The 27,725-nt window shown below is 41.3% G+C and overlaps 3 protein-coding genes across 4 annotated transcripts in view; 1 reads left to right on the top strand and 2 right to left on the bottom strand.

Annotated features, from left to right (window-relative positions):
* The window catches only part of LOC307165457 (mpv17-like protein), a 6,347-nt gene extending 3,406 nt beyond the window's left edge, over window positions 1-2,941 (bottom strand). The window contains exons 1-3 of the mRNA XM_079883062.1: window positions 2,481-2,941; window positions 1,981-2,051; window positions 1,838-1,867 (exon numbers count right to left, since the gene is read on the bottom strand). Of these exons, the coding sequence (XP_079739188.1) occupies window positions 1,838-1,867; window positions 1,981-2,051; window positions 2,481-2,790 (411 nt within the window). The 5' untranslated portion in view covers window positions 2,791-2,941. The remainder of the gene's footprint in view (window positions 1-1,837; window positions 1,868-1,980; window positions 2,052-2,480) is intronic.
* LOC307165431 (G-protein coupled receptor 4-like) overlaps window positions 1-27,725 on the bottom strand; it is a 706,289-nt gene that overhangs the window by 560,745 nt on the left and 117,819 nt on the right. The gene's annotated exons all lie outside the window — the stretch shown is intronic.
* mbd5 (methyl-CpG binding domain protein 5) overlaps window positions 4,061-27,725 on the top strand; it is a 34,851-nt gene continuing 11,186 nt past the window's right edge. The window contains exons 1-6 of one of the 2 annotated variants that reach the window (XM_079884021.1): window positions 4,061-4,356; window positions 7,835-8,385; window positions 13,156-13,258; window positions 15,862-16,042; window positions 17,622-19,532; window positions 25,845-26,113. In XM_079884021.1, coding sequence (XP_079740147.1) covers window positions 8,279-8,385; window positions 13,156-13,258; window positions 15,862-16,042; window positions 17,622-19,532; window positions 25,845-26,113 — 2,571 coding nt within the window. In that variant the 5' untranslated portion in view covers window positions 4,061-4,356; window positions 7,835-8,278. Of the gene's footprint in view, window positions 4,357-4,413; window positions 4,644-7,834; window positions 8,386-13,155; window positions 13,259-15,861; window positions 16,043-17,621; window positions 19,533-25,844; window positions 26,114-27,725 lie in introns of those variants that run through there. The other variant, XM_079884022.1, reaches the window with a different exon arrangement.

The following is a 27,725-nucleotide window of genomic DNA, read 5'->3' as shown; positions in this document are numbered from 1 at the left end:
AAGAGTGACCTCTGACCCGACGCATGACCTCTGACCCGACGCATGATGTATTGACGAACGCAGAAGCGAAGAGGATAGAGCAAAACAAAACACTGGTCACGAATTAGCAAAAATTTGAATTAGAAAAATGAGTTTGGGGACTTGAGTTTGTTGTTTGAACCGTGAGAGACGTCTACTCTCACCTAAGCTTACGCTAATCCTACATCACGCGTCGGGTCAGAGGTCACACGTCGGGTCAGAGGTCACTCTTCCACTGGAACTAGACTTGCGTACGGCCATTCCCGGAAGCCAGTCATTATAGTTTATAAAGTTGTAAATATGGATATTGTCTTACAAAAACACATGGCTTCGACTGAAACTAGACTCGCGTATGACCATGATTATGTATTTTCATGAATTTGGGGGCGGAGCTGTCAAGATAGAGGTGTGATTCTTTTGGCTAGGGGCGTGTTTGTTTTGGCTAGGGGTGTGTTTGTTTGGGCTAGGGGCATGTTTGTTTGGCTAGGGGCGTGTTTGTTTTGGCTAGGGGCGTGTTTGTTTGGGCTAGGGGCGTGTTTGTTTTGGCTAGGGGCGTGTTTGTTTTGGCTAGGGGTGTGTTTGTTTTGGCTAGGGGCGTGTTTGTTTGGCTAGGGGCGTGTTTGTTTTGGCTAGGGGCGTGTTTGTTTGGGCTAGGGGCATGTTTGTTTTGGCTAGGGGCGTGTTTGTTTTGGCTAGGGGTGTGTTTGTTTTGGCTAGGGGCGTGTTTGTTTGGGCTAGGGGCGTGTTTGTTTTGGCTAGGGGCGTGTTTGTTTTGGCCAGGGGCGTGTTCGTTTGGGCTAGGGGCGTGTTTGTTTTGGCTAGGGGCGTGTTTGTTTTGGCCAGGGGCGTGTTCGTTTTGCTAGGGGCGTGTTTGTTTTGGCTAGGGGCGTGTTTGTTTGGGCTAGGGGCGTGTTTGTTTTGGCTAGGGGCATGATTCTTTTGGCTAGGGGCGTGTTCGTTTTGGCTAGGGGCGTGTTTGTTTTGGCTAGAGGCGTATTTGTTTTGGCTAGGGGCGTGTTTGTTTTGGCTAGGGGCGTGTTCGTTTGGGCTAGGGGCGTGTTTGTTTTGGCTAGGGGCGTGTTTGTTTTGGCTAGGGGCGTGTTTGTTTGGGCTAGGGGCATGTTTGTTTTGGCTAGGGGCGTGTTTGTTTTGGCTAGGGGCGTGTTTGTTTTGGCTAGGGGCGTGTTTGTTTTGGCTAGGGGCGTGTTTGTTTTGGCTAGGGGCGTGTTCGTTTTGGCTAGGGGCGTGTTCGTTTTGGCTAGGGCGTGTTCGTTTTGGCTAGGGGCGTGTTCGTTTTGGCTAGGGGCGTGTTTGTTTTGGCTAGGGGCGTGTTTGTTTTGGCTAGGGGCGTGTTTGTTTGGGGGGGCGTGTTTGTTTTGGCTAGGGGCGTGTTTGTTTTGGGGGGCGTGTTTGTTTTGGCTAGGGGCGTGTTTGTTTGGGGGGGGCGTGTTTGTTTTGGCTAGGGGCGTGTTTGTTTGGGGGGGCGTGTTTGTTTTGGCTAGGGGCGTGTTTGTTTGGGGGGGCGTGTTTGTTTTGGCTAGGGGCGTGTTTGTTTGGGGGGGCGTGTTTGTTTTGGCTAGGGGCGTGTTTGTTTGGGGGGGGGCGTGTTTGTTTTGGCTAGGGGCGTGTTTGTTTGGGGGGACGTGTTTGTTTTGGCTAGGGGCGTGTTTGTTTTGGCTAGGGGCGTGTTTGTTTTGGCTAGGGGCGTGTTTGTTTGGGGGGGGCGTGTTTGTTTTGTCGATTTCAATTATCAACAACGTTTCTCAGAAATTGCTTACTGTACCTTTAAATGTGAGAAAGTGTTGTGAGTGCTATTTACCTGCATAATCGGCCAGTACATCAGCCCGGTCTGCACAGAGAAACAAACACAGGTGTGTGACTCTATCTCTATCCTGCTGCCTCGCCAATCTGACATTTACCGGCAAAACTACAGATCTGTATAAATGACGCCTGCAGACTCACCTTGTACGTGTTGAGGAATTTCTCCTTCCAGTCCTGCAGGATCTCATCTCTGCCCTCCATGAAACTCACACCTGTGTATGACATCATCACAACACATCTCACATCACATCTCGCGTCACAAGACCTGTCAGTCAGTCAGTCATCTGTGCTCATCTGTGTATGACATCATCACAACACATCTCGTCATAAGACCTGTCAGTCGGTCAGTCATCTGTGCTCATCTGTGTATGACATCATCACAACACATCTCGTCATAAGACCTGTCAGTCGGTCAGTCAGTCACCTGTGCTCACCTGTGTATGACATCATCACAACACATCATCACAACACATCTCGCGTCATTAGACCTGTCAGTCAGTCAGTCAGTCAGTCACCTGTGTATGACATCATCACAACACATCTCGTCATAAGACCTGTCAGTCAGTCAGTCACCTGTGTATGACATCATCACAACACATCTCGTCATAAGACCTGTCAGTCAGTCAGTCACCTGTTCTCACCTGTGTAGAACGCGCTGATGGCGAGCGGCGCGGCGAGCGTCTGGTCCAGCACGAGCTTCTGCATCACCGCTCGCAACGCGTTACCGGGGAAGCGTCGCTCCAGGAACCGCATCCAGAAGAAATTGAAGTTGCCGTGAAAGCTGAACGCGACCACGGCCACGTTCCTCGTGTGCGACCAGTCCACCTGTTCTCTCCGAGAGAAGCGCTGGTGCACGAGATCGCCGCCCGCGAACAGGCACCCGTACAGGGTCACATTAACGTTAGTCGCCCACGGGAAGCGTCTGACAGGCGTCAACAGCGCGTCGCGCATCTCAGCTGCGGCCTTTCATTAACAACAACAATGATCCACGAACAGTTGAGATGAAATTTGGATTGATCCTCAACGCTGTTCCAAGATCCTTATAGTTATGAAAACTCTAATGTTCTGTGTGTGTTGACAGTCTTCAGTGGGAAGGGCAACCGAGAGCGCGACACGCGCATGCGCAGAACCACCCTATCGTCACGCCCACTCAACCGAAAGGGAGTAAATTGGGCTGCAAACTTTCTTTTATTTTTATTGCTTATTTAATGATTTATTCTTGTGTACAACACAAAACCGGGAACAACCAATAACATAAGACACAAGCACCAGGATTAACACTAACTAGCTAACTAGATAGCAAGGAGCAAGAAGAATCAAAGCAAACGATTAGCAGACAAAAGACAGTAATACACTATTTCATATTCTACCACATAAAGAGGAACATAAAGTTTGAGACCTTCCATTTCTTTTTAAAAATAAATACACGAATAAGCACAGCCAGAAAGGGCGGACTTTACCATCAACCACTCGTTCCTTAATTCTACTTGACATAGACTAAGTTAATATTTTTAATAAACATTAATTCGATTGCCGTTTAAGTACTTTACATTTTTAATTATGTTTTTTAAAATAAACAAGTAGAAAGTATGGCATATTGGTTTTCCTTGAGTTTTTGAGTTATTTTAAATATTATTAATTTTATATTGGTGTAATAATGGCGTAATCATTGCTTCAATGAGCTCATTGTTTCTGCCTTAAATTATTACATTGTTTAAATGAATACGTTTTTAGTTAACTGGGATTTGTATATGTACATTTCTGAAATACATAACTTAGCCAGTTACCTCTGATTCTGATTACAGATCACTCTAAATTGTAATGTGGATCATGCATTTTCTGTAAAGCTGCTGTGAAACGATGTGTATTGTGAAAACTAAGCGCTATACAAATAAATGTGAACTGAATTGTATTCATGTAATTACCATGAACTGTTAAAACTGATATTCATTTATTTGAATTTTACAATCTATATTCTGTAAATATTTTATGTATGGGATGCAAATGAAAAGGACACTGACTGACACAGCTGAGCATAACGTTTTTTCATGGGCCTATTTATTTATTTTATTTAATTTTAATTTAATTTTTTGCTGACCATTTACATGTATGAATCATAATAACGAGGCATCAACGTTCTCATGAAACATTTAACAAACAGGCTACATGGCCGAACTCATTCGTGTGTCCCGTCATGCCCCGGTGCATTGTGGTCGCTGTCAGGGGCGCATGCGCACAGCGGAGCTCCATCTTTCCATCCCGAGCGCAGAAGAGCAGCGGATGTGTTGATGCTTGTGGACGTTTTGTTTTTATTTTTAAACGCTCAGAGTCGATGTGAAACAAACCCGAGCGGACTCTTCCTCCGTTATTATCCTCCTGGGAGCTTCCAGCGGACAGAAATGATGCGTGTGGCGGGTGTTATGAGGTAGATCGAGCCGCTGCTGCTGTGCTTCGGCCGCGGCGACACATTTGAGTGTAAATCCGCTAAAAGAGTGTTTCCGGCCCGCACGCGAGCAGGTACGTGTGTGTACGTGTGATTGTATGTTTGTTGCGCGTGTGTTGTTTAGGTTAGCAGTTAGCTGTGTGTATATGTATGTGTGTGTGTGTGTATGTGTGTGCGCGCGCGCGCGCGCGTGTGCGCTCGCTCGGATTCACCCGCAGCCATAATGAGCCCAGAGCTTCATCCCGAACCGAACCGAGCCGAGCCCGTGCTGAGCCGCGATCCGACCTCTGATGCTCTTCGACATCATCTCGGGCTAGCTTTAGCCTTAGCTGTGGGCCAGCAGCTCATTTATCTGCTCTGGGTTAGTGTTGTCATCAGTAAATGCTGAAATAAGTGATTGTGAATGTGATGTTTGTCGTGATACAAGCACACAAGTGTGTGAGCAGGACGTTTACTGTCTCATCAGTGTCAGTATATCTTCCAGAGAGAGTCTGATCACATCTGAAACTCACATTATTTTACTGTCAGTACAACTGTCACTCATATATCAGTGATTACCACAGTATTTACAGCTATCAGTCGGTGGATAAACCTGAATGCCGAGATGGGAATCATCTTATGTCATGTTAATGACAGGTAGGCAACACCTGGAGTGTGTGTCTCTCTCTCTCTCTCTCTCTCTCTCTCTCTCTCTCTCTCTCTCTCTCTCTCTCTCTCTCTCTCTCTCACACACACACACACCCCTGATGTGTCTAATACAACACTCATGTAGTGATCAAGACGTTCTGTGTCTTCTTCACGTACTGTATATTGTCCTGTTGTCGTTTAACTTGTGAATATTTCTCTGTGCTTTGTGAGCTGATAACATTGTCATTTTTGATGTTGTTCAGTCAGCACACATTGTAGTGAATGACCTCTGACCTCTTTAAGGGTCACCGCTGGGCACAACAGCTGGACTCTGTAGGTCTGGCCTAATTTGCATACTTGTACACTATTCTATGCCATTTTTTTTTGATGCACTTAATTAACCGAAAAAGCAAAGTGTTGAACATTGGATGCTTCGTGCACTCGACAGCTTTACTTAGTGAAGGATCAATGTTGAATGACAAAATATTGTGTATATATACGCATATAGTGCGTCATTTGAGACACAACTTGTGTGTATGATCACATTGTGTCATCTCTGCTGTGTTGTGCTTCAGTTTCAGTGTAGTTTGTGCAGATTAGCACCTGATTGCTCAGGTAATGGGTTTCATTCTTGTCAGAATCTCCTCTGACAGCACTCGTGCAGGTGTGTGTGTGTGTGTGTGTGTGTGCTGCTCATTCAGACCTGTAGTGAGTCAGCAACACAGTGACACACACAGCTGCTCGTCTTCATGAATGTGGCCGTGTCTTCTCGAAGTCCAGCGTTGAGGTTTGTGTGATCCGGACTCAGACCCGTTCACACTGCTGGTGTTCAGGAGTGAATTCAGATCTCGCACACGCTCCGCTCTTGATTCAGTCTGCCTTCAGATCAGAAAAGCTTAGGCTACGTTCACACTGCTCAGATCCGATTTTTTGTTTAGCATTTCAATTTGTTGTTTTAAATCAGATTCCAGTGTGAACAGATCCTGATCCTGAACTGACTTGCATGCACAAAAGAACGAGTAAAAAGACGTCACGCTGTCATACGGAGGAACAATATAGTAAGTGATTGCGTGTGTGTATGGTGTGATCTGCCGTGGAAGCGAGCGAGTGAATGCGCAGGCAGTGTAAAATAACAATGACGAGGATGCAGAGTTTTTAAACGTGATAATACGAGCCATGTTTTGCTGTGTGTAAAGAGCTGTGTCTGGAGTACTGTAGTTCTGACACACCACTGTCCTTCACTGACCGTCTTTCACAACTGTCTTGATAACATCGGCTGTGTAAAATGTCCCATGAGCTCTAGACATAAAAGTTGCATGAATTCTGATGTGACTGTTCAGACTGAGGACGCATTGCGAAACACCTGACCTGTATCACACATGGAAGTGACATAAACCTGAACGGAAAAGATCCATGTGGTTCGAGCCGCTCACACTGTCATGGGGAAAACAGATCTGAGATCATGTGTGCAAGATAAATCTGATTGGTCCTCTTTAGCCTGCGGTCTGAAGTACGTAGCCGTACTGTTTATTAAGTGCCCTAAATTCATCCAGGATCTTTCTCTTTGTGGGCCGTGTTCAAATGTCTTTTTGAAATCATCAGTGTTATTTACTCATGCTGATGATGCCGTCACGTTATAAAGGTCTGCTGTGCGACATTTCATCTCTCGCTAATCTGTCCTGACCAATCAGAGCTCACCTTAGTTGAGTTGCTCAGTAGAGTTCAAAAGATTGGGGTCGGTAAAATATAATTAATTCCTGTGAATGTTCAGCATCATTACTCCAGTCTTCAGTGTCACATGATCCTTCAGAAATCACTCTAATATGATGATTTGATGCTCAAGAAACATTTCTGATTATTAATGTTGAAGCGGTTGCGCTGCTTCAGATTTGAGATGAAACTGTCCACACTATCATTTATAATTCTGTCGTCTGTCTCTTTAAATGCTCCAGCGCTTTAACGCAGGATTCTGATTGGCTGTCAGGAAAATCATTCTGAAAGTGATTCCGATGATATTGTTTCTATCTTGATAGTTGTGGTGTGGACTCGGTTAGAAGGATTTTAGAAGTATATTTATCGATATCGTCCTTTAAGGTTTTTAGAAAAAAATTATTTATTATTTGACTTATTTATTTTTAAATTGAATAACTAAACCTGGAATATAGCCATAGAAGCTTTACATGGCTTTACAAGGGAAAGAAAGAAAGAAAGAAAGAAAGAAAGAAAGAAAGAAAGAAAGAAAGAAAGAAAGAAAGAAAGAAACCAAATGGCATTTTGTTCCTTTCAGTTGCATTTTGAGGGTTGAGAAAATGATCTCAGATTTACTGACTTCATTATATATATATATATATATATATATATATATATATAATTTATATTATATTATATATATATATATTTCTTCTGAGACATACACATATTTGCATGTATATATATATTTCATATATATATATATATATATATATATATATATATATATATATATATATACATGCAAATATGTGTATGTCTCAGAAGAAATATATATATATATATATATATATATATAATATAATATAATATAATATAATATAATATAATATAATATAATATAATATAATATAAATTATATATATATATATTTCTTTAATATATACATGCATGTGTGTGTATTTATATATACAAAATACTTATACACAGCCCTAAAACCAAAAGAGATTTTGTTCCTTTCAGTTGCATTTAGTATTTTTGAGAATATGATCACAGATTCACTGACTTCATTAATGAGTCTCACGGCAGCATTTGGATGAAGTCTTCCGCTCTCAGATCATTACGGTGTGTTGAGCAGAAGCGCACTGTAGTTTTGGTAGAGCGGGGGTTTGAGAGGAGCGTGTGGACGAAAGATCTAATGAGTGTTTGGATTATAATGTTTTCTCTCTCTTTTAGGAACCATGAATTTCCGCGAGCCGCATCTAAACGGTCCACGATGAGCAGCGCATCTCAAGACCTGCCGAGAGAACGTGCCGTGTGCGGTCCACTGTGAAGACACGTCACATGACCTGGACCCGCCGGTCCCACTGCCTGCTGGGAGCTGCAACTCTTCCATGCGTCTAGTCATTTGAGGTGCTTTTATGTCAAGATCAGAAGCGCTTTCAGACTTCTTTCTCATGGCTTTGATTGGTCGGACTCTAGCAGCGGAGGTTCTGTCTGCGTCGAGTGGAAAAGTAATGAGTCCGTTTCGCGGCGGGTCTGCGCTGTGAGCCCGCCTCACTGCGGTCCCGGGAAAGTTGTGCTCCGTCTTCCCTCTTCTGAGCGCCAGAATGAGACATTGTGTCGGGACAGAGAAGAGCGTGTGATCTCTCACGAGGAGTTTTGCACTGGTCCATAAAAATGAATGGAGGTAAAGACAGGGAGGGTGGGGACGGCAGAGGACATCTCGCCCAGGTGCCCATCGGCTGGCAGCGAAAGGTGGAGCCCTCGGGGGTCCTGTATATCAGGTGTGTTCTCACTCCATGCACGCTCTCCTTATGTTTAAACGGTTCACTGGATGCCCATTTTCCACAAGTTGGTATCATTCTTCAGGGTCTTCATGCTATTTCATGCTAGCAACATGCTAATTCAGGTTAACAATGTGTTTTAGCATGCTGTTAACATGTTTCAAGCATGAATTAGCACAATGCTAGCATGTTTTAAAGGGGTCATCGGATGCAAAATTCACTTTTATATGGAAACCCCTTTAAAGGGGTCATCGGATGCCCATTTTCCACAAGTTGGTGTCATTCTTCAGGGTCTTCATGCTATTTCATGCTAGCAACATGCAAATTCAGGTTAACAATGTGTTTTAGCATGCTGTTAACATGTTTCAAGCATGAATTAGCACAATGCTAGCATGTTTTAAAGGGGTCATCGGATGCCCATTTTCCACAAGTTGGAATGATTCTTCAGGGTCTTCATGTCAAGTTTGTAACATACTTTGGTTAAAATTCCTCAATGGTCGTGTAAAAAACATACTAACAACAAGCTAATTCATGCTAGCAACACGTTAATTCAGGTTAACAATGTGTAAAAAAAAATGCAAATTCATGCTAGTAACATGTTAATTCAGGTTAACAATGTGTTAAAAAATGCAAATTCATGCAAACAATGTGTTAATTCATGTTAGCAATGTCTAATTCATTGTTTGCAATGTGCTAAAACATAAATCATACTAAAAATGTGCCATTCAATGTGTTTTAGCATGTTGCTAACATGTTTCAAGCATGAATTAGCACAATGCTAGCATGTTTTAAAGGGGTCATCGGATGCCCATTTTCCACAAGTTGGAATGATTCTTCAGGGTCTTCATGTCAAGTTTGTAACAAACTTTGGTTAAAATTCCTCAATGGTCGTGTAAAACATACTAATAACAAGCTAATTCATGCTAGCAACACGTTAATTCAGGTTAACAATGTGTTAAAAAATGCAAATTCATGCAAACAATGTGTTAATTCATGTTAGCAACGTGCTAAAACATGCTAGCGGCATGCTAATTCATGTTAGCAATGTCTAATTCATGTTTGCAATGTGCTAAAACATAAATCATACTAACAATGTGCTATTTCATGTTAGCAACATGCTAATTCATGTTAACAATGTGTTTTAGCATGTTGTTAACATGTTTCAAGCATGAACTAGCACAGTTTTAGCATGTTTGGTTATAATTCCTCAATGGTCGTGTAAAACAACACCCTTTTACCTCCTCAAGAACAGCTCTGTTCACAGCGACCCGTTTCGGTGCATGTCTCTTTAAATGATAATGAGCAACTGCTCACCCGCAATATGACATCATAGTGCTCATAAAATCCAAAGGCTTGATTATTAAGAGTGTTTAGACTTTTTGAGGGATTAAAAAGTAAGGGGTGAATGAATTTTCTTCATTGTATGGTGGTTGTGTTCACACACAGCAAAGACACATTATGCAAACCCCATATAAAAGTGAATTTAGCATCTGACGACCCCTTTGAGATGCTTGACTGTTGCATTAGCTCGGTCCAAATTATTTTTTTGCCTCACCTGCCAAAATTTACTGGTCATAAATATTTCTTACAAGCCGTGGATCGCTATTTTGTATGGAAGCGTGTTTCCGCCACAGAATAAAACATTTTAAAAGATAATTGCGACTTTATATCACGCAATTCTGACTTTATAAAACACAATTGCAACTATATCACACAATTCAGACATCTTTTCTCAGAATTGTGAGATATAAACTCGCAATTGCAAGTTATGAATTCCAATATGAATTCCTTTTTTTTTTAAGGAAAAAAAGACTGACTTTTTTCCTCAGAATTCCTACAATTCTCACAATTGCTACTTTATATCACGCAATTCTGACTTTATAACACAATTGCGACTTTATATCACGCAATTCTGACTTTATAAATTGCAGTTCTGAGTTTATATCATGCAATTGTGAGTAAAAAAGACAGAATTGTGAGATAAAAAGTCGCAGTTACCTTTTTTATTTAATCTGTGGCGGAAACAAGCTTCTATAATAATGCTGTGCGGAACAAATTTTCCTTACACACACACTTGCTTGTGTCATGTTCTGGAAGCCGGCTTTATTGGCGATATTTGCGGGCGCCGTATCTTTGCATAAATGATATGTGACGCCGTTTGTTATTTCTTTATGCCTTTTGAACTCTTCATATGGTGTGTGCAGTTCGCAAATGCCTGTATTATTGAATTTTTATTCAACTGGTTCACAATGTCCATTGTTTTTCTATGTAAACACGCGCTAGACGGACGTCTTTAACCATTGCCCTCGCATCTCACGTCTTTTGCAGGATCTCGCTCAAGATTAAAGAAGTTCAGCTTTTAAAAACATGTTTTTAACCTCAGAAATGCGTCTTGTGTGAAATGCACCTTCATTGTTTTGCCTCAACGATAGTTTGACAGGTCTTTCAAATCTCCTGGCTCTGTGATCCGTCATTCATCCTGCATCCAAATTATTCCAAAACCATGGATGTTGTTTTGCTTATGATGCTTATCCTTCCCTGAGTTCATCTTCCCTGTTTCTGCGCTTTCTTCCATGTCATATCGGTAAACCCGCTCTGCTCTGTTCTCTCGCGCTGCGTTCAGATTGGTTTAGAAATCCTGCATGCTCACATCGTGATTTTTATTACGATTAATCGCACAGCTCTAAGTATTTTTGTTAAAAATTGATTTTTGTCAATGCAACAGTGGCATTGTTTAGCTATTCGTCTGTTGCGTATTAATGACAAACAGCAGGTGATTGTCACTCGGCGCATCATTTATGATTATGAGAGTTGCTCTCCATTTCATTTCCCTATTTTGGTTTCCCTGGCTTTATGTGGGGAGTTTCGTGTGCACATCACTACATAAAGTGGGGGGGGGGGGACTGGGTTTTGATTCGCTCACATCACTTACATCAGCGAATCTCAGATTCATAACAGTTCATCAGAGTCACAACAGTTCATAACAGCAAATATTTGAGATGACCGCAATAATTGTGCAGTTGAATTTTAATCACAACTTTGCCATCCAAATAAGGGAAATTTAAGCGCTCAAGGAAATGCCTTATTGCTCTACTTTTCCAGTGTGGTACACAGAAACAGGAGAGTCCTCATCTAGCAGGGATAACACTGTTATAAAGTACACAAATATAGTGATAGGTCTAAATTCACACAATTTTATGCCAAACAATATCGAGTATCCTAGTAAACATAGTCGGTTATGTCTGTCCTGAACGTAAACAGTTGAGAAAATAAATGCATTTGCATCAGTATCAGTCTATTAGATCCGTGCATTCGCTGTTAAAGTGACATTAGCCTAATATTCCTGCAGCCGTCTGTGTTTTAATGTTCATCAAACAACAGAGGACAAAGTTAAAATCACTGAAAAATAACTTTTGTAACTTTAATAAGGATTACGATGTTTAATTTATAAATTTAAGGTTATGCAGTGTTATCTTACATGTGCTTAATTTATTAAATTCCTGTACCTGAGAACTACTGTTAGACTAACCTGAAAAGCACTGTTAATGTCATTTGTATCTTATTATATTGTATTTATATGTGCTTTTGCTTTTAATTTGATTGTGTTTTTATTATTACTGACTTGACTTTTCTTTAGTAATGTTTTAAATGTATATTCGTTAGCCGGCTAGTAGTTTTAACTGTGGTATCAATATTGAAATAGAAAATTGTGAACTTTCACTGGTATCTAAAATTTTGGTGTCATAAGGAGCGATTCACTGATTGGAATTGCTCTGTTTATTAATGCCTGTTTTTGCAAAAATGGTTTAACAGCCGGTACATTTTCTTAATTCACCGGCCATTGGCAGGAGTGGCAAAAAGTTAGTTAGATGCCCTGAGGCTGACACTGTAAGTGGCATGAACAAAACAGAAGCTAATTGCAATATCTTGAATGACAATTAATCGTCAGCTCATAATTCATGATCGTGACAAGCCTTTGACTCGCTCAAAGCTGCTCTCTTTCAGTGTGTTCAGTCTGGACCCTGTGTGAAACATGTCATTTCAGATAGTCCTCCAGACACTTTTGACATTATTTGTCAAAACTAAAGTGTCTATTTTCACTTTTATAGATTGATGTCTTTACTGTATTTGTCAAGTCACCTTTATTTCTGCAGGTCTTTATACAAAGCAGCTTCACCCTGATAAACAGGAACATAACACTCAATGCTGCAAACTAGGGATGCACGATATATCGGCCGCCATATCGGGATCGGGCGATATTTGTTAATTTTTTAATGTTATCGTTATCGGCCCGATAACAAAATTTGGCAGATATATTAAAGCTGATAAATAATGGATTATTTCCTTCAGCTGAGACGCTTCAGCTTCGCCATGATGGTTTTGAATTGCTTGAAATATGATTGAAATCACTTCGAGAAAGGAAAGTACAGTGAAGTGCAGCACAAGTCGTCATATCGGCTACAGAAAATTATGAGAACATTATAATTGTGTGTTTGGGACATGGATTTTAATGGTGAGACTTTTGTTTTTGTAATCAGGCTCTCAAAATATATATCAAAATTTGGATTTGGATTTATCGGCCGATATATCGGTTATCGGCTTTCAAATATAAAGAATTAGCCTATCGGTTATCGGTATCGGCCAAAATGTTCATATCGGTGCATCCCTACTGCAAACTTCATTAAATATGAGACCAATTCTAAATTCTGTAAAGTAATAGTGTATCTGGTGTGTGTGTGTGTGTGTGTGTGTGTGTGTGTGTGTGTGCAGTCCAAGTGGATCAGTGCTGTCCTGCCTCGAGCAGGTGAAGTCTTACTTGCTGACTGATGGCACCTGTAAATGTGGTCTGGAGTGTCCGCTCATCCTGCCCAAGGTCAGTACCGAAGTTGCCCATTCCACAAACACCATGCATACACTCCGGACATGTTTCCAAAAGCCACATTATTGCATAGACGTATACATCTATGACACATACATGCTATAACATAGCCTATAAGTTTACATCGTCACTGATAATAGTGTTGATGTGGAGGATAAATCACTGCAAGATCAGCATAGACGCTCCATTCCTCAACCTTCACGAGGATCTCATGTCTTCATTCACTGTTCGGTTGTGAACCACGCGTGCTCAAGCTGACCTGAGAAACCTGATATGCCTGAGAATATTTCAATATTGAGCAATGAATCAGACTTCATTTATATGTGGCCAAACAGGTTTGCAAAATGGCCTGAATTTTGATTTATTCAGTTGCTCTCTCACTGAATCATTTGGAGTTTAGTCAGTAAAACCGAGACCAGACAACTAAAATTACTCAGTCAAAATAAAACAATAGTCAGCTTCTTTGAAAGGTATTTTGGGTCATGAAAATAAGCTGTTCAGGCTGAAAGTGCTGCTTTTCGATTTATTTCCTATGCAAACTCAGCCGTACTTCCCCGTTTCTTCTCTGACAGTAGTGATGCGTTTAATAGACCGTTGAAGGGACAGTTCAACCAAAGATTAAAATGCTCTCATCATTTACTCACCCTCATATCATCCCTGATGTGTGACTTTCTTTCTTCAGAAAAACACAAACGAAGATTTTTAGGAAAATAATCCAAAATAATTTCGTCGACTGTCCTTTTCACGAGTTCATCTTGACACAAACGTAAGTGCATCGTGAAGTAATGCAGAAGCACAGAGGACCGTCACTTCTCAAACAAGCGTCACAACGTCCGTCTCATGAAACGAGCGGCAGCCATTCAGTGGCATTATATGGACTCTCAGAGAGGGATTCTTTTCCTGAAAATCTTCGTTTGACTTTGAAGAAAAAAAATCATATACTTTGAGGATGACATGAGTGATGAACAATCCAGATCATAGTGGCTGTGTGGGAAATCACATACTCTCTGACTAGGTGCTTATTTTGAAGGAGTAATTACTTTGCTACTGATAAAAACTATGTTCTATAGACCTTATGCACCAGAGACACGAGGGCGCCGCCATCTTTAGAATATTGTCTTTCAACTTCTGTTTTTGCGGTCGCTCTGTATACTTCTATGCCGCTGCTGTCCAGGAGTAATTAGCTTTTGAAGAGGATTTACTTAATGTAAAGTTAACGAAAGTCATCATGAGGACTGTAATGTTTAAAGCAGATGACTTAAATGTCAGTCGACCGGGAAGATTTTAAAACGGGCCGTTCATTAATAAATACGCAAAACGTTGTGAAAATACAGACCGGAAGTCAAAAGACAGCGAGCGCAGCGCTGAAAAGGGGCGGAGCTACATAAGGTCTATATAGTATGAATGTACATTCACCATGTTGTCACTGTCATGTGACCTACCAGAGACAGTTGCGTCGCTTCACTGCCATTCATAAATCCTCTCCCGTGGCCTCATGGGATAGTAAAGTGTCCTGTTTGTACTGAAATGTGCTGTTTTTCACCTAGTATTGAGTAGGGAAGTGTGTGATTTTGGATGCAGCCAGTATTCCACAGATTGAAGTGAATTGAATTGAAGCCTTAATTGTCATTGTATTTGCATACAATGAAATTAGGAACACTACTCCTGACTCTAGTTTACAAGACAAACATATAACCACCAACAATAGATAAGACACTTACAATTTTACAAGTGTATATACAGAATTCATGCAGAATTTACATATTGCCCATGGAAATGAGTATTTTAAGCTCTGCTCAGAGTCAGTTGCGTTTAATGCTTTAATGCTTTTTCTGTGCAGTTATTGAACCAAGTACAAGATCAGTTCTGAAAACTGATAAAAATCATGAATTCTCCTTGTGAATAAAGTGTAAAGTGTAACAATGCGTAATGCCACCAGTGTCTAAAACACAGGAAATTAATAACGGCCTCAAAGGAAGAGTTCGCCACACAGGACTGTATGAAGAGTAGGTAATGCAGCATACTGATTATCATTAGAGGCTGTATTTATTTAATTATTTATGAATAAATAGGAATTTTATAAAAGTATATATTATATAGACCTTTAACTTTCCGTCCATATTCTGTATTCTTTTCCAATATTATATTCTGAAAATGTTGAAAAAATGTGAGAGATAAAAGGTCAGTTGTATGAAAGAATAACTTGTATATTGTATTATATGAAGTCCTTAAAAAACGGTGCTGTAAAAAGCCCTGTATTGAACCCTGTGTCAAGTTAAAAAGTTAAAATGTCTTGAAACGCCTTTATTCTGCTCACTTGTATGTTCATGGAGATACCATGTTGGCATTGTCATGTGACCTACAATGTAAATGCATGCCATTTTGTTTCATAAATACTGCTTATTCCAACATATTACTCGTTTCACGCATACTCTACTAGTAGGGAAATTTGACTGTGTGTGGATAACTTCCAGTAATCAGTGTGGGATCATTGACTTAGAGATTTAATCGCCTCTAAATGTCACGTTGAATAAACAAAGCAAACTGAGACTTTATGCCGAAACCCAAGGCTTGCTCTGACGATTCTGTTTTCTTAGGTTTTTAATTTTGATCCTGGTGCGGTGGTGAAGCAGAGGACTGCCGAGGACGTGAAGGCTGATGAGGATGTTACGAAGCTTTGCATCCACAAGAGGAAGCTTATCGCTGTCGCGACGCTGCATAAAAGCATGGAGCTGCCGCCTCCTTCCCTAACACTCACCAGTCCTGGTGGAGGCACAAGTATGACGTCTTCTCTGATCATTTTTGTACATTTAAAGTGCCCCTGTTATGTGTTTTCCTGCTATTACCTTTAATGTAGTGTGTAATAAAGCTGTTTGTGAATGTAAAACACCTGCAAAGATCAAAGTGCAGATAAATTGAGTTTTTGTCTCCCAAAAGAAAGCAATTCTGAACTGCCTGAAATTGCAAACGTAGGTTTGTAACTAATTTGGTGTTTTGTTTCTGACACGCGCTGTAAGCAGTCGACCAATCACAGCAGACTGGGCCATCTGACCAATCAGAGCAGAGCAGCTCTCAGAAAGGCGGGGTTTAGAGAGACTGAATCCATAAATCAAACCTTTTTCAGGCTACGTCTACATTAATCCAGAGACATTTGAAAACGGCGTTTTCGTTTATAAACGCTCTCCGTCCACACTGGCGTTTTCAGGCGTTTTCAGACGTTTCAGTGTGGATGAGAAACTTTTCAAAAACTCCTGAAAACGCTAAATTCACTTTTACTGCGCATGCGTAAAACCCCACAAAAGATCACTGATATGATTCAGAGGGAAAAATAAATAATGAAGTTATTGCGCATTTCTTCTGACAGGATCATTTTATTTAGTAAAATATCTCAGCATTCACTGATGCGGTCCAGGTCGCACGCAGTCACCATGTTTGGTCTAAAACGCTAAAACTGCTCTCATGTATTGCAGCAAATGTGAGTAAATTCTGTCATCTTTGCAGGACTGTGATATGAAGAGATGTAGAGTATTTTTAGCAACAGTGTGAAAGTGAATAGCACATAACAGGCACAATACTGGTATAAACATGAATATCTATTGGTACAATATGCGTCACATGACTAAATTTACGTCGTCGTTTTTAAATACCACCGGTTTCACCGTCCACACTACAACGAGAAAACGGCGTTTTCAAATGTATCCACTTAGGAGAGCGTTTTCATTAATAAAAACGCCGTCTCAGTGTGGACTGAAGGCCAAAACGGAGAGAAAAAGATACGCTTTCAAACGAAACCGTATTAGTGTGGACATGGCCTCAGACATTGAGAGAAAAGAGCTGATGCTGCGATGTCTATCACGAGGAAATTTGAGTTTTTTTCTTTTTTTACCTGGGATGCATGTAAACCTGTTGTAGGAGACTCAAAAACAAAACTAGGAACCTTTAAAATAGCATTATTGGGGCACTTTAATATGAGAACGTATCTGAACAAGCACCTTTTTTGAATGAATGAATTATGTTTCCCCCTTTTTAATCTTGTGCATGTTTTTTCCTCAGTATTTGGTGATTTCACTGTGCTTTGCAGCAGGGGTTCTTATGATGTAAATTAAGTCATTCTAACATTTTGATAAATATAATAAATGTCACAGAATATCACAGTTTATCGCAAATAACAGCCAATGTTATTGGTTGCAACCTCCTGCAACTGTAACAACCTCCCTATTTACAGTTCCCCCTGTTAATAAAGCCATTATTATCTTGCACAAACTCCCAGGGGTTCATATAGCCTCATCGGGAAACCCTGTGGTAAAGAAACAACTGCACACTAAATGATTGACAGCGACTCTGTGTCTTCCTGCAGGTGTGACCTCCATGACCTCGACCGCACAGCCTCGAGCAATAAGGAGTAAAACCCACGAGGGCCAGCCAGAATGTAAGATCCCGTATAAGGCGATGATGGCGGCGGGGCAGCGGCACTTCTCTCCGGATCGGTGTGTCCCGCAGGACGTTTTCCCTCCGTTCTCCCGACAGAGAATGGCCAGCGGGGACCCGGGGCCCAAGTCTCCGTACCGCAGAGTCATGCTGAGCCCTCCCTCGCAAGCCTTCGGGGACGGTTCTCTGTCCCCAAGAACAGACGCTATTGGCAGTCCCGACGCGTTTTTGCGGAACAACCCCTGTGGCTTCCAGGGAACCGGTAGTCCAAGCGCAATCCACAGCAACAGCCGAATCCCTTTGTCTTCTCCCGGGGTCATGATGCACGGCTCGCCCGTCACACAGTCATCATGCGTAATGGCTGGAAGGACTAACATGCCTTTGTCCCCGCCTGTCCCAAACAAGAGCCCCGTTATGAAAAAGCCCATGTGCAACTACCCGCCCGGCATGGACTCGAGCAGAACGGTGTTTCACCACAAGGCTCCGTCGGCTCCCTGTTCCCTGCAGAACAAACAGGTGAGCTCTGAGAAAGACCCTCTTGGCATCCTGGATCCCATTCCTAGTAAACCCAATCCCACTTTCCAACCCAACGCCCACTCTCAGGTACCAATGATGAATGTAAACATCCCTCCTGCAATCGTCCCATTGCCGAGCAACCTGCCTTTGCCCACGGTGAAACCGGTCGGTCACATGACGAGGACGTCGCACGGCACAGCCACATCAATCTCCCCGTCGCCCGTCACTTCTCCTGTGCACATGTCCGGGCCGGCTTTGAACCGGATCGAAGCGTCTCCGCAACGTTCCCGTTCCTCGTCGACCTCATCCGAGCAAGGAAGCTTCGCCGTTCCCCCGTGCGCCACGATAAAGGTCCCGCCACGCTCGCCGAGGTCCTCAATGAGCTCCCCACGACCGGCTTTGCCTTCAAGCCCATCTGGCAAACCGGACGGTATCCACCAGTACAAAGAAATCCCAACCCAGTTGCTGGCAGGGATGAGCAGTCAGCACAACCCCATGTACCCCCCCACGAAGGAAAAGGAGCACCCGGGCCTTTTGGGAATGCCACTGAACCAGATCCTTAACCAACACAACGCTGCCTCGTTCCCTGCCAGCAGTCTCCTCTCAGCCGCCGCCAAAGCACAGCTAGCAAATCAAAACAAGATCGGAGGAGCCGGTGGCGCTTGCCCTCTAAGTGCGGGTGAGACCAACAGGGCTGTTGAAACACACATGTTGCCACCAAACCCTGGAATGGTTATACCGAGCGAAGCCCAGAGTGGACGCGCGGCGCTTCGGGATAAGCTAATGGCACAGCAACGCGACCCTCTCCGCAAGCGTAAACATCCTCCAAACGCCACCAACCACGAGAACTTCTTCAACATGACCGGCATGAGAACGCCGTCCGCCGAGCAGATGCGGAAAAACTCTCGGATGCCATCGAACACGTCTATGGCTCAGCTACTCCAGTCTCTGAGCAACCACAGCTCGCACATGGGCAGGGGGAGCAGAAACCCGGGGCTCGTGAGTCCGGGGGGGCGCGTGCACTTCGCCGAGGGGGTCGTGACCTCTGGTGTGGCGTCTCAGAGCGCGCAGGTTCAGCAGCGACTGCACGGCCCGACCGACGCCATGATGGACACCCAGAGCCAGTATCCGGGCAGGATCAACCAGATGCAGGCGACAGCGATGGGAAACTGTGGACCCGTGAACCAAAGCGGACCGGTTCCTCTCGGAAACCATGTGATGGGACACGCCAGCGCTCACTTTCAGCAGCGTGTTCAGCCAAACGTTAGCTGTATGCTACCCAGCGGCAGCGACGCCTGCTGCTCACAACCCATGACTGACACAGGTAAGGAGAATATCCAGCACTTTTGTTGCACCAAATTGGTATTGAAAAATTTCAAATGTAAGATTTTGATCATCTCAGCCACCCCGAGGTTGCATGCTGCTTTTTTTTTAACCTTATTGGATGTTTTAAAACCTTTGCCTGAACAGTGAATTGACAGTAGAGGAATTGAGAAATCTGATATGCTAATGTAAAGGTGCTTTCACACCTGAGCGTTTGTTTCAGAACTAGGTACGTTTTCACCCTTGGTTCGGTTCGTTTAGGCGTACAGTACAGGTCAAAAGTTTGGAAATGTTACTATTTGTAATGTTTTTGAAAGAAGTTTCTTCTGCTCATCAAGCCTGCATTTATTTGATCAAAAATACAGAAAAAAACTGTAATATTGTGATATATTATTACAATTTAAAATAATTGGTTTTCAATTTATTATACTTTAAATTATCATTTATTTCTGTGATGCAAAGTTGAATTTTCAGGATCATTACTCCAGTCTATCACATGATCCTTTAGAAATCATTCTAATATGATGATTCATTATCAAAGTTGGAAACAGTTCTGCTGCCTAATATTTTTTCATAACCTGTGATACTTTTTTAGGATACTTTGATGAATAAAAAGTAAAAAATTTAAAAAAAGAAGCAAATATTTTAAAAATAGAAATCTTTTGTAACAACAATATACACTACTGGTCAGTAATTTGGGGTCAGTAATTTTTTTTTCTTTTCTTGAAATAAATCAATACTTTTATTCAGCAAGGATGTGTTAAATTGATAAAAAAAATTGATAGTAAAGAAGATTTATATTATTAGAAAATATTTTTTTATTTTGAATAAATGCAGTTCTTTTTAACCTTTTATTCATCAAATATATCAGGCAGCAGAACTGTTTTCCAGCACTCATAATAAATCAGAACATTAGAATGATTTCTAAAGGATCATGTGATAGACTGGATGTCATATGTGACACTGAAGACTGGAGTAATGATGCTGAAAATTCAACTTTGCATCACAGGAATAAATTATTCTTTAAAGTATATTCAAATAGAAAACTATTATTTTAAGTTGTAATAATATTTCACAATATAACTGTTTTTTTTCTGTATTTTTGATAAAATAAACGCAGTCTTGATAAGCATTAGAGACTTCTTTCAAAAATATAAAAAAACGTAATGTTTCCAAACTTTTGACCTGTACTGTATGTGAACACGGTAATCTCGCTCGGATCCGCACCGAAACAATCGCTCCGAGATCGCCTGAATGAGGTGATGATCTCAGCCCGATTGCGAACGAACTCTGGAGCGGTTCGCTTGAGGTGTGAAAGCAAACCAATCCAACGAACCAAATGGTATTATAATTGATAACGGGAAATGTACTATATAAACAGCAGTAGCGTCTGATTCTGAGAGTGAATACATTAGTTATCACAGTTGAAAACCGAAAGAGCTCCTCCTCATCTTAAAATGTTGTGTAATTGCTCTTCTCAATACATTGCAATCCTTGCTTTCTGCTCTAACTGCATTATAACATTCGTACAGTGTTTGCGTGTGTCTTGACTCTGTTAACCTCTAGACAGCGCTGGGAGATCAGAGAGAGCGTGTTTGCATTTGCTGCAGTATTAATACAGATGTAGTGTATAATTTAACATGACGGCTACATTTGTATAGTGTTTGTGTGTGTCTCGACAGTTACAAATAAAGCCACAATAAGCTCATGGAGCGAACTTGTCTGTCATCTTGATGGATGGAGGAAACTCTGACCAATGTACTCGCATGTGATTTGCATGAACACATTTTGGTACGCTTTGAAAGGTTGCGTTGTGAAAGCGAACCGAACCACTGCTAAAATGCAACGTAACAAATTAAAGGTGACATATTATGCCCCTTTTCACAAGATGTAATATGAATATATAGTGTTCCCAGAATGTGTCTGTGAAATTTCAGCTCAAAATACCAGATCATTTATTATAGTTTGTCAAATTTCCCCCTTTTTGGGTGTGAGCAAAAACACGCCATTTTTGTGTGTCCCTTTAAATTTAAATGAGCTTTAGCTCCGCCTCCGTTCAGAAGAGGGCGGAGTCTTTACTCAAGCTTCAGAAACTCCAGCAATAACAGAACAGGCCAATCTCCCTCATCCAGAATCCCAGAATAACCAGTAGCGAGTGCAGCCTTACGGAGAGACTCAGGAAGAGCTTCTGAATGTTAGTGGAGACATTTCTGTAGTTGTTGTGGAGTTACACTGATCATCTCATCATCATGTTTATCTTCTCCACAAGTGTCCACAGTTCCTGAGGTCTTTATAAGACAGCGGTGACATGTTCTGGTCATTAGTGTTCAGTGCTCGTCTGTGCTCAACCACAGAACAGCTTCAGGCTCTGCTGGATCTTCATCATTGCGTTAGAACTGGTCTCTGTTGGCGCTTGTGGAACCAAATGTCGGCTGGTGTGTGTAAACGTGCAGATTAAGGGCCGGTAATATTATAATAAGATCCTCTTCATACGCCAGAAGGAGAGCGAAATCTGATCGGATTATTTTTTGACATGCTTGCAGAGAAAGACTCATCAAAACACAGTTACTGGGTTTCACTTTTCACGTTTTCTGTGTTGTAGAAGCACCGGCACCCGATTATAGATTATAGCACTTACACACGGGAGAAGTCAGATTTGCATGATATGTCCCTTTAAGTCCCTGTTTCAGAACAAAACAAACAATCTTTAGCTGTGAAAACACCATAAGAATTTTGGTCATCTCACCCACCCCTAGGTTGTATGCTTTCTTTTTTACCTTATTGGATGTTTTAAATACGTTTGCCTTGATATTGAAAAGAGTGAAAGGACAGCAGTGAAATTTCTTACATTGTGGCAGCTCAATGTTTGTAATGATTTGGAAGCAGTCGTTTACACGCTTAACCCTCTGGTGCTCTTCGGTCATTTTTGAACGAAAAATTTTAAGTTTTTTTTTTTTAAGATTTTTTTACTTCATCGGAATGGTACAAAACTTGGTAAAGGTTTTAGCAGTTGCTGTGTTTGAAAAGGAAAAAAAAATAATAATAATCATGGACATGATTCAAAAAAGGATAAATGATCCTGTAAAAAAAATACACACTTGTGCTCCTCGAGGTCAAAAATGAGCGCATTCAATTTCAACTAGTGAAAACTTTTGGTACTGCGGCCAAACAAAGCACATTTTTTTGAGATATCAACCTCAAATTAACAACTTGTTTAGATTTATGCCATAGGATTTCTTGCCGTTTTAGTGTAAAACGTGTATTTGAAAATATATATTTCATATAAAAATTGAAAATATTATTTTTGTGCATTTTTCATAACGAAAAATGTAAAATTCTGTAACTTTAAGTTCACATTTTTAAAACTTTATTTCTCTTCAGCAATTATCTGTCAAGTGTCGTCTTTAAAAAGAGATCAAACTTCAGTCTGTTGCTCTAAAGCATTCAAGATTTACCACAGTTTAAGTTGGGAATTAAGTTTTCAGGTCTATGCTCAAAAAGTGAATAAATGTATTATACATGCAGTGCAAATATAATTTAGTACCATAAAATCCCCTAAAAATACAAAATATTAAATAAAAAACATTATCAAACTAAAATATAGTACAATAATTTAATGGAGATTGTTCACCCAAAAATTAAAATGCAGTCATCATTTTCTCACCCTCATGTTGTTCCCAATCCAAAACACTTCGGTTCATTTTCAGAATAGAAATGAAGATATTTCTAATGAAATCTGAGCAATTCTCCCTCCATTGAAAGTCCGTTTCACCCAAAACTCCGACGCTTCAAAGCGTTCATAAATCCATATGAGTGGTTTAATCCAAGTCTTCTAAAGACTCGATCGCTTTACTTTTTAGTTTTTAGACTTTAATTAAATGACTCGAATCATATGGATTTATTTTACCACCTTTTTATGAACGCTGTGATGTTTTGGGTGAACAGACCTTCAATAGAGGGACAGAAATCTCTCAGATTTAATTAAAAATATCTTAATTTGTGTTCCGAAAATCGAAAGACTTTTGGATTTGAAACGACATGTGTGAGTGATTGAGGACAGGGTGAACTAACCCTTTAAAACCAATAACTGTTTTTCATTTTGGAAAATTTTGTCAGGGCAAAAAAATCCTTGCGTTGAGCCCTGCTGAATTCAATATTGTAATTAAGAGACCCTACATATGATATTGAAATATGTTATGATGTTATATAATGAATATTTGTGTCCTTTTTTATAATGTAGGATTAGAGAGTTACTAGAGCTGTGTGGAATAGAGAATATAGGCACTCCGCTTTGTGTCGTCTCTAACAAACACTTTTTAAAAGTGACTATATTCAATACAAAATAAGATTTGTTGCTAATGATAAAATCCTCTGCTAAATGACTGCTTAAATTCATAAGGCCACCATGTTTGTTCTTACAATTGCACTAAATGAAGGAGAAAAATGGGCCAAACACACCTAGCCAAAAACAGCCTTTTCTGTGATTTATTTAATTTCGCTTAAATCATAAGCAGGATATTCTGTTTGGAGATAAATCCCAGCTTCCTTATTATCTGATCAAGAAGTCACATCACTGCTCCTGTCGTGAAACATTCAAGCGGTTTCTGTCGATATGAAGCAGCGTCTTTTGATCAAATGTTGTTCATTAACTCAATCTTACGTTGGAGGGAAGATGACTGTCAGGCAGGTGAGGTTATGATTCATAAACCGTCACTACAGTGACACTTGCAGTCCAAATTCAAAGATTTGTTAGACTGAAATCCCTCAAAAAGGACGTTGTATCCTCAACGCATGCATGTAAAAGCACAGATCCAGTGTTAGCATGACACGAGTGTTGTTAGCCTGAGCACCTGTACTTACAAATGCTCCTGTTGTAATGCACACATCTTCCTCCCTGACCTGTTCAGTCGTGTGTGTGTGTGTGTGTGTGTGTGTGTGTGCGTGTGAGTGTGTGTGAATCATACCTTGGAAAGCACTACCAATCATGGCACTGCTGTCTCCATGGCAACCTCGCCAGTAGATCATACACACTGTCCGCACAGGGCCGTCATTCTGTGACACCACACACCGCATTCATTATGCAACACGACACGACTGTTATTTAGCACATGCATTTAATCTCACTCCATGTGCTGTGAACGCATGTGGAGGAGGGCAGTGTGTGGATCTTTAAAACCAGCACAGTAAATGCACATCATGTGCATGACATCACATCAGCCAGCACAGGGTTTATACACACCGATCTGTCGCTACGCAAACTACGCACACGCTTGCAATAAACATGCCGCTTTTTCTAGACGTCAGATATTCGTCCCTCAGGTATTCAACATTGCGTTTACAGGCATTCCTGCAGAGATAAGCTCCATCCCTGATCAGACTCTCACGCCTGTAGCTTTCGAGTAATCCTGACGGCCTCGATTAGCTCGTTCAGGCGTGTTTGATGAGGGTTGGAGCCCAAAGCAGAAACATGATATTTTTATTAGATGGAGCATGTGAATTATTCAATGACTTCCTGTTTATTAATGGAGTGCTGTAAAATGTGTGATGAACAGTGGATACATGTACATTTCTAGTATGTGTTTCTGACTGTTTCTGTGGGTGGAATGTGTGTATCATGCTGAATGTACACCAGTTTTAGCCATAGACTGTAAAAAAAATGGGCGTAGTGTGTGTGACGTCATGTGTTTCTGAAGAGCATTTCTGAAGCCCAAAGTGGGCGGAGCCGGCCGTCGCCATCTTGGCTGCGCGTCACTCCCGGATAAACGCAAATGTGCAGCGAGGCGGATTAGCTGAGGTGACGTGACGCTAACAGACATGGCTAGTAGTGATATCAGCGGCAATCCACCTATCACTCAAGTGGCCACGCCCTAAATTATGAATACTTTAAGGCTTAATATAATTTAAACGGATGAGTGATAAAAATATTCACCCCCTCACAGTCGTCATGAAGGACAAAATTAGCTATATAGACCAAAACCACTTTTTGCTCCAGACTGTAAACATGCTTTTCTGCTATAAATCACGTATAGTATGATTTTGCTGAGTTTCGTGATATATATCGAATCGTGACGTGGGTATCGTTACACCCCATCAGTCACTGATTCTTTCACACTAGCCTTTATGCTAACAAGTATAATCTTGTAGTTGTACTTTTCAAACACTGTGCATGCATAACCAGGGTTGCAATCAATTTTTTGTTTTTCCAGGTTAAGATATTTGTAGTTCCTCCAACTTTTGCATGTTTTATTTACTGGTTACCATGTACTAGCACTAATGCAGTATAGTAATATGTGCTGCCTGTTTTCGGCCACAGGTGACCCTGCGTCGCTGAGCTGCAGTATAGGAAACTCTCCTCAGATGGGCGGTGTCATGGCTGCCGCTGGGCACATATACCAACACCATCCACACCAACACCATCAGCAACACCCACACCATCAGCAGCAGCAGCTGCACCCGTCACTGCAGGGCATGCATGGGGTCTCCACATATCCCAACCAGGGGCACTCCTTCGCCACAGCTCCTTTCACGGACAATAACGTTCCCAACTCCAACAGCTTGCCTTGCCGGTACCAGGATTATCAGGTGACTCACTCAGTCAAGTGAAACAAGTCCTTTCTTTTTCCATAGCTAGCATGCTCTAAGGCCACGTTCAGACTGTCAGTCCAAATAGGGCTGTTGCGATAACTGCAATATTGCAGTACCGCGCTACTGACAGGCTAACCGCAGAGGAATGCAAGCAACCGCGATATTCGCATGTTTTCTTTTTTCATAAGGCTATACCCTTCTTGTTTTGAACTTCGTGCATGTGTATTAGGGCTGCACGATATTGGAAAAAAAATTACATTGCGATATTTTTTTCCCAACGATATATATTGCGATATTCGGTGCTGATGCAGTGACGCGTTCATGTAAACGGCACTTAAAAGCTGTCACAAAGAACCAGCAAAAGTAATGATTATGAATATGTAAAATATTACAATGAGACATTTTAATTGTTTATTAATAAACAAGTGTTTTCTGTAAAGATGAAGTTGACGATCTTCATCTTCGCAGTAGTGATCGCGTGAGAGAGAAATGCACTTTTCATACGGATTACATATGGAGATTTATGTAGATAATAGATATATTTATATATATATTTTTTTTTAGGTGTGTGAGGCGAGTAGGCTACCTTATACGCGGAGTTTCGGTTCATGGATTCAGGCGCTGGCGCCTCCGTGTCGTGATTATGTCTGCTATATTTACTTTTTATTTATTCAAATTAAGATACAATTAATACAAAACGAAATTCGCTTTAAAGAAAGGCTTTGTGCTTTCTGTTTGAGGTCTCTGTGAAAGTTTTAAAGCAGTCTTTTAGTGCCGCTTTCATAACGGTTGCGTCCGTAATGGAGAACTGTCACGTAACATTGTTTTTTCCTCATAAATGCGAACACGAAAAATAAAATACTTTTTAAAAAAGAAAACCATCCACAACTTTATAACACTCCAGCAAAGTACCTCTTTTTGGTCAACATCCTCCTTTTTGTAGACGAAATAGTCCCAAATAGCTGATTTAGACTTTCTTTTTGGTACGAAATAAAAAAAATTTGCGGCGGATCCTCTTCGTCGCCCATTTTTAGCGTGAATGTTGGCTGTGAGCGCGGTGAGCTGCGGCACTGCGAACCAATCACTGTGCAAGCACGCGGAACGTGCAAGTCACCCCAGCAAAAAGCCATACAACAAACTCGTGTTTACTGTGTGCTACCCTGGTGCTACCGTTCTCTTAATACACTATGGGTGCTACTACCCTTCACATCGCATGTTCCGGCGATGTGACTATCGCTCATTCGCACATCGCGATGTCGATGTTAAAACAGAATATCGTTCAGCCCTAATGTGTATTGAGTGTTAAATAAGTTAATAATGATAACAAGACTGTTTATCATGGTGCACTTGCACATTTGCACTTAAGCCTAAACAGACAGTGAATGGGAGAGATCGACTGAGCGCGTGCGATGACCTGCGTCTGTCTTTGAGGTCAAGTCATATATTCGTGAAAAGGCTGCCGTGTCCAAGGAAAGCGAAATATTTGTCGTGTCATCCTTTTAACGTTTAAGGGTATTTACCATGAATGGCATCAGCGACAGCGCTGGTCAGCATCCACAGCGCGAGGAAGCTGCGGGAAACAAAAATCAGTGAGTCACGCATTGAATCA

The sequence above is a fragment of the Squalius cephalus genome (assembly GCF_949319135.1).
Source record: "Squalius cephalus genome assembly, chromosome: 10".
NCBI classification, from domain to species: domain Eukaryota; kingdom Metazoa; phylum Chordata; class Actinopteri; order Cypriniformes; family Leuciscidae; genus Squalius; species Squalius cephalus.
The sequence above is the reverse complement of the archived record's forward strand: the minus strand, read 5'-3'. Positions and strand labels throughout refer to the sequence as shown.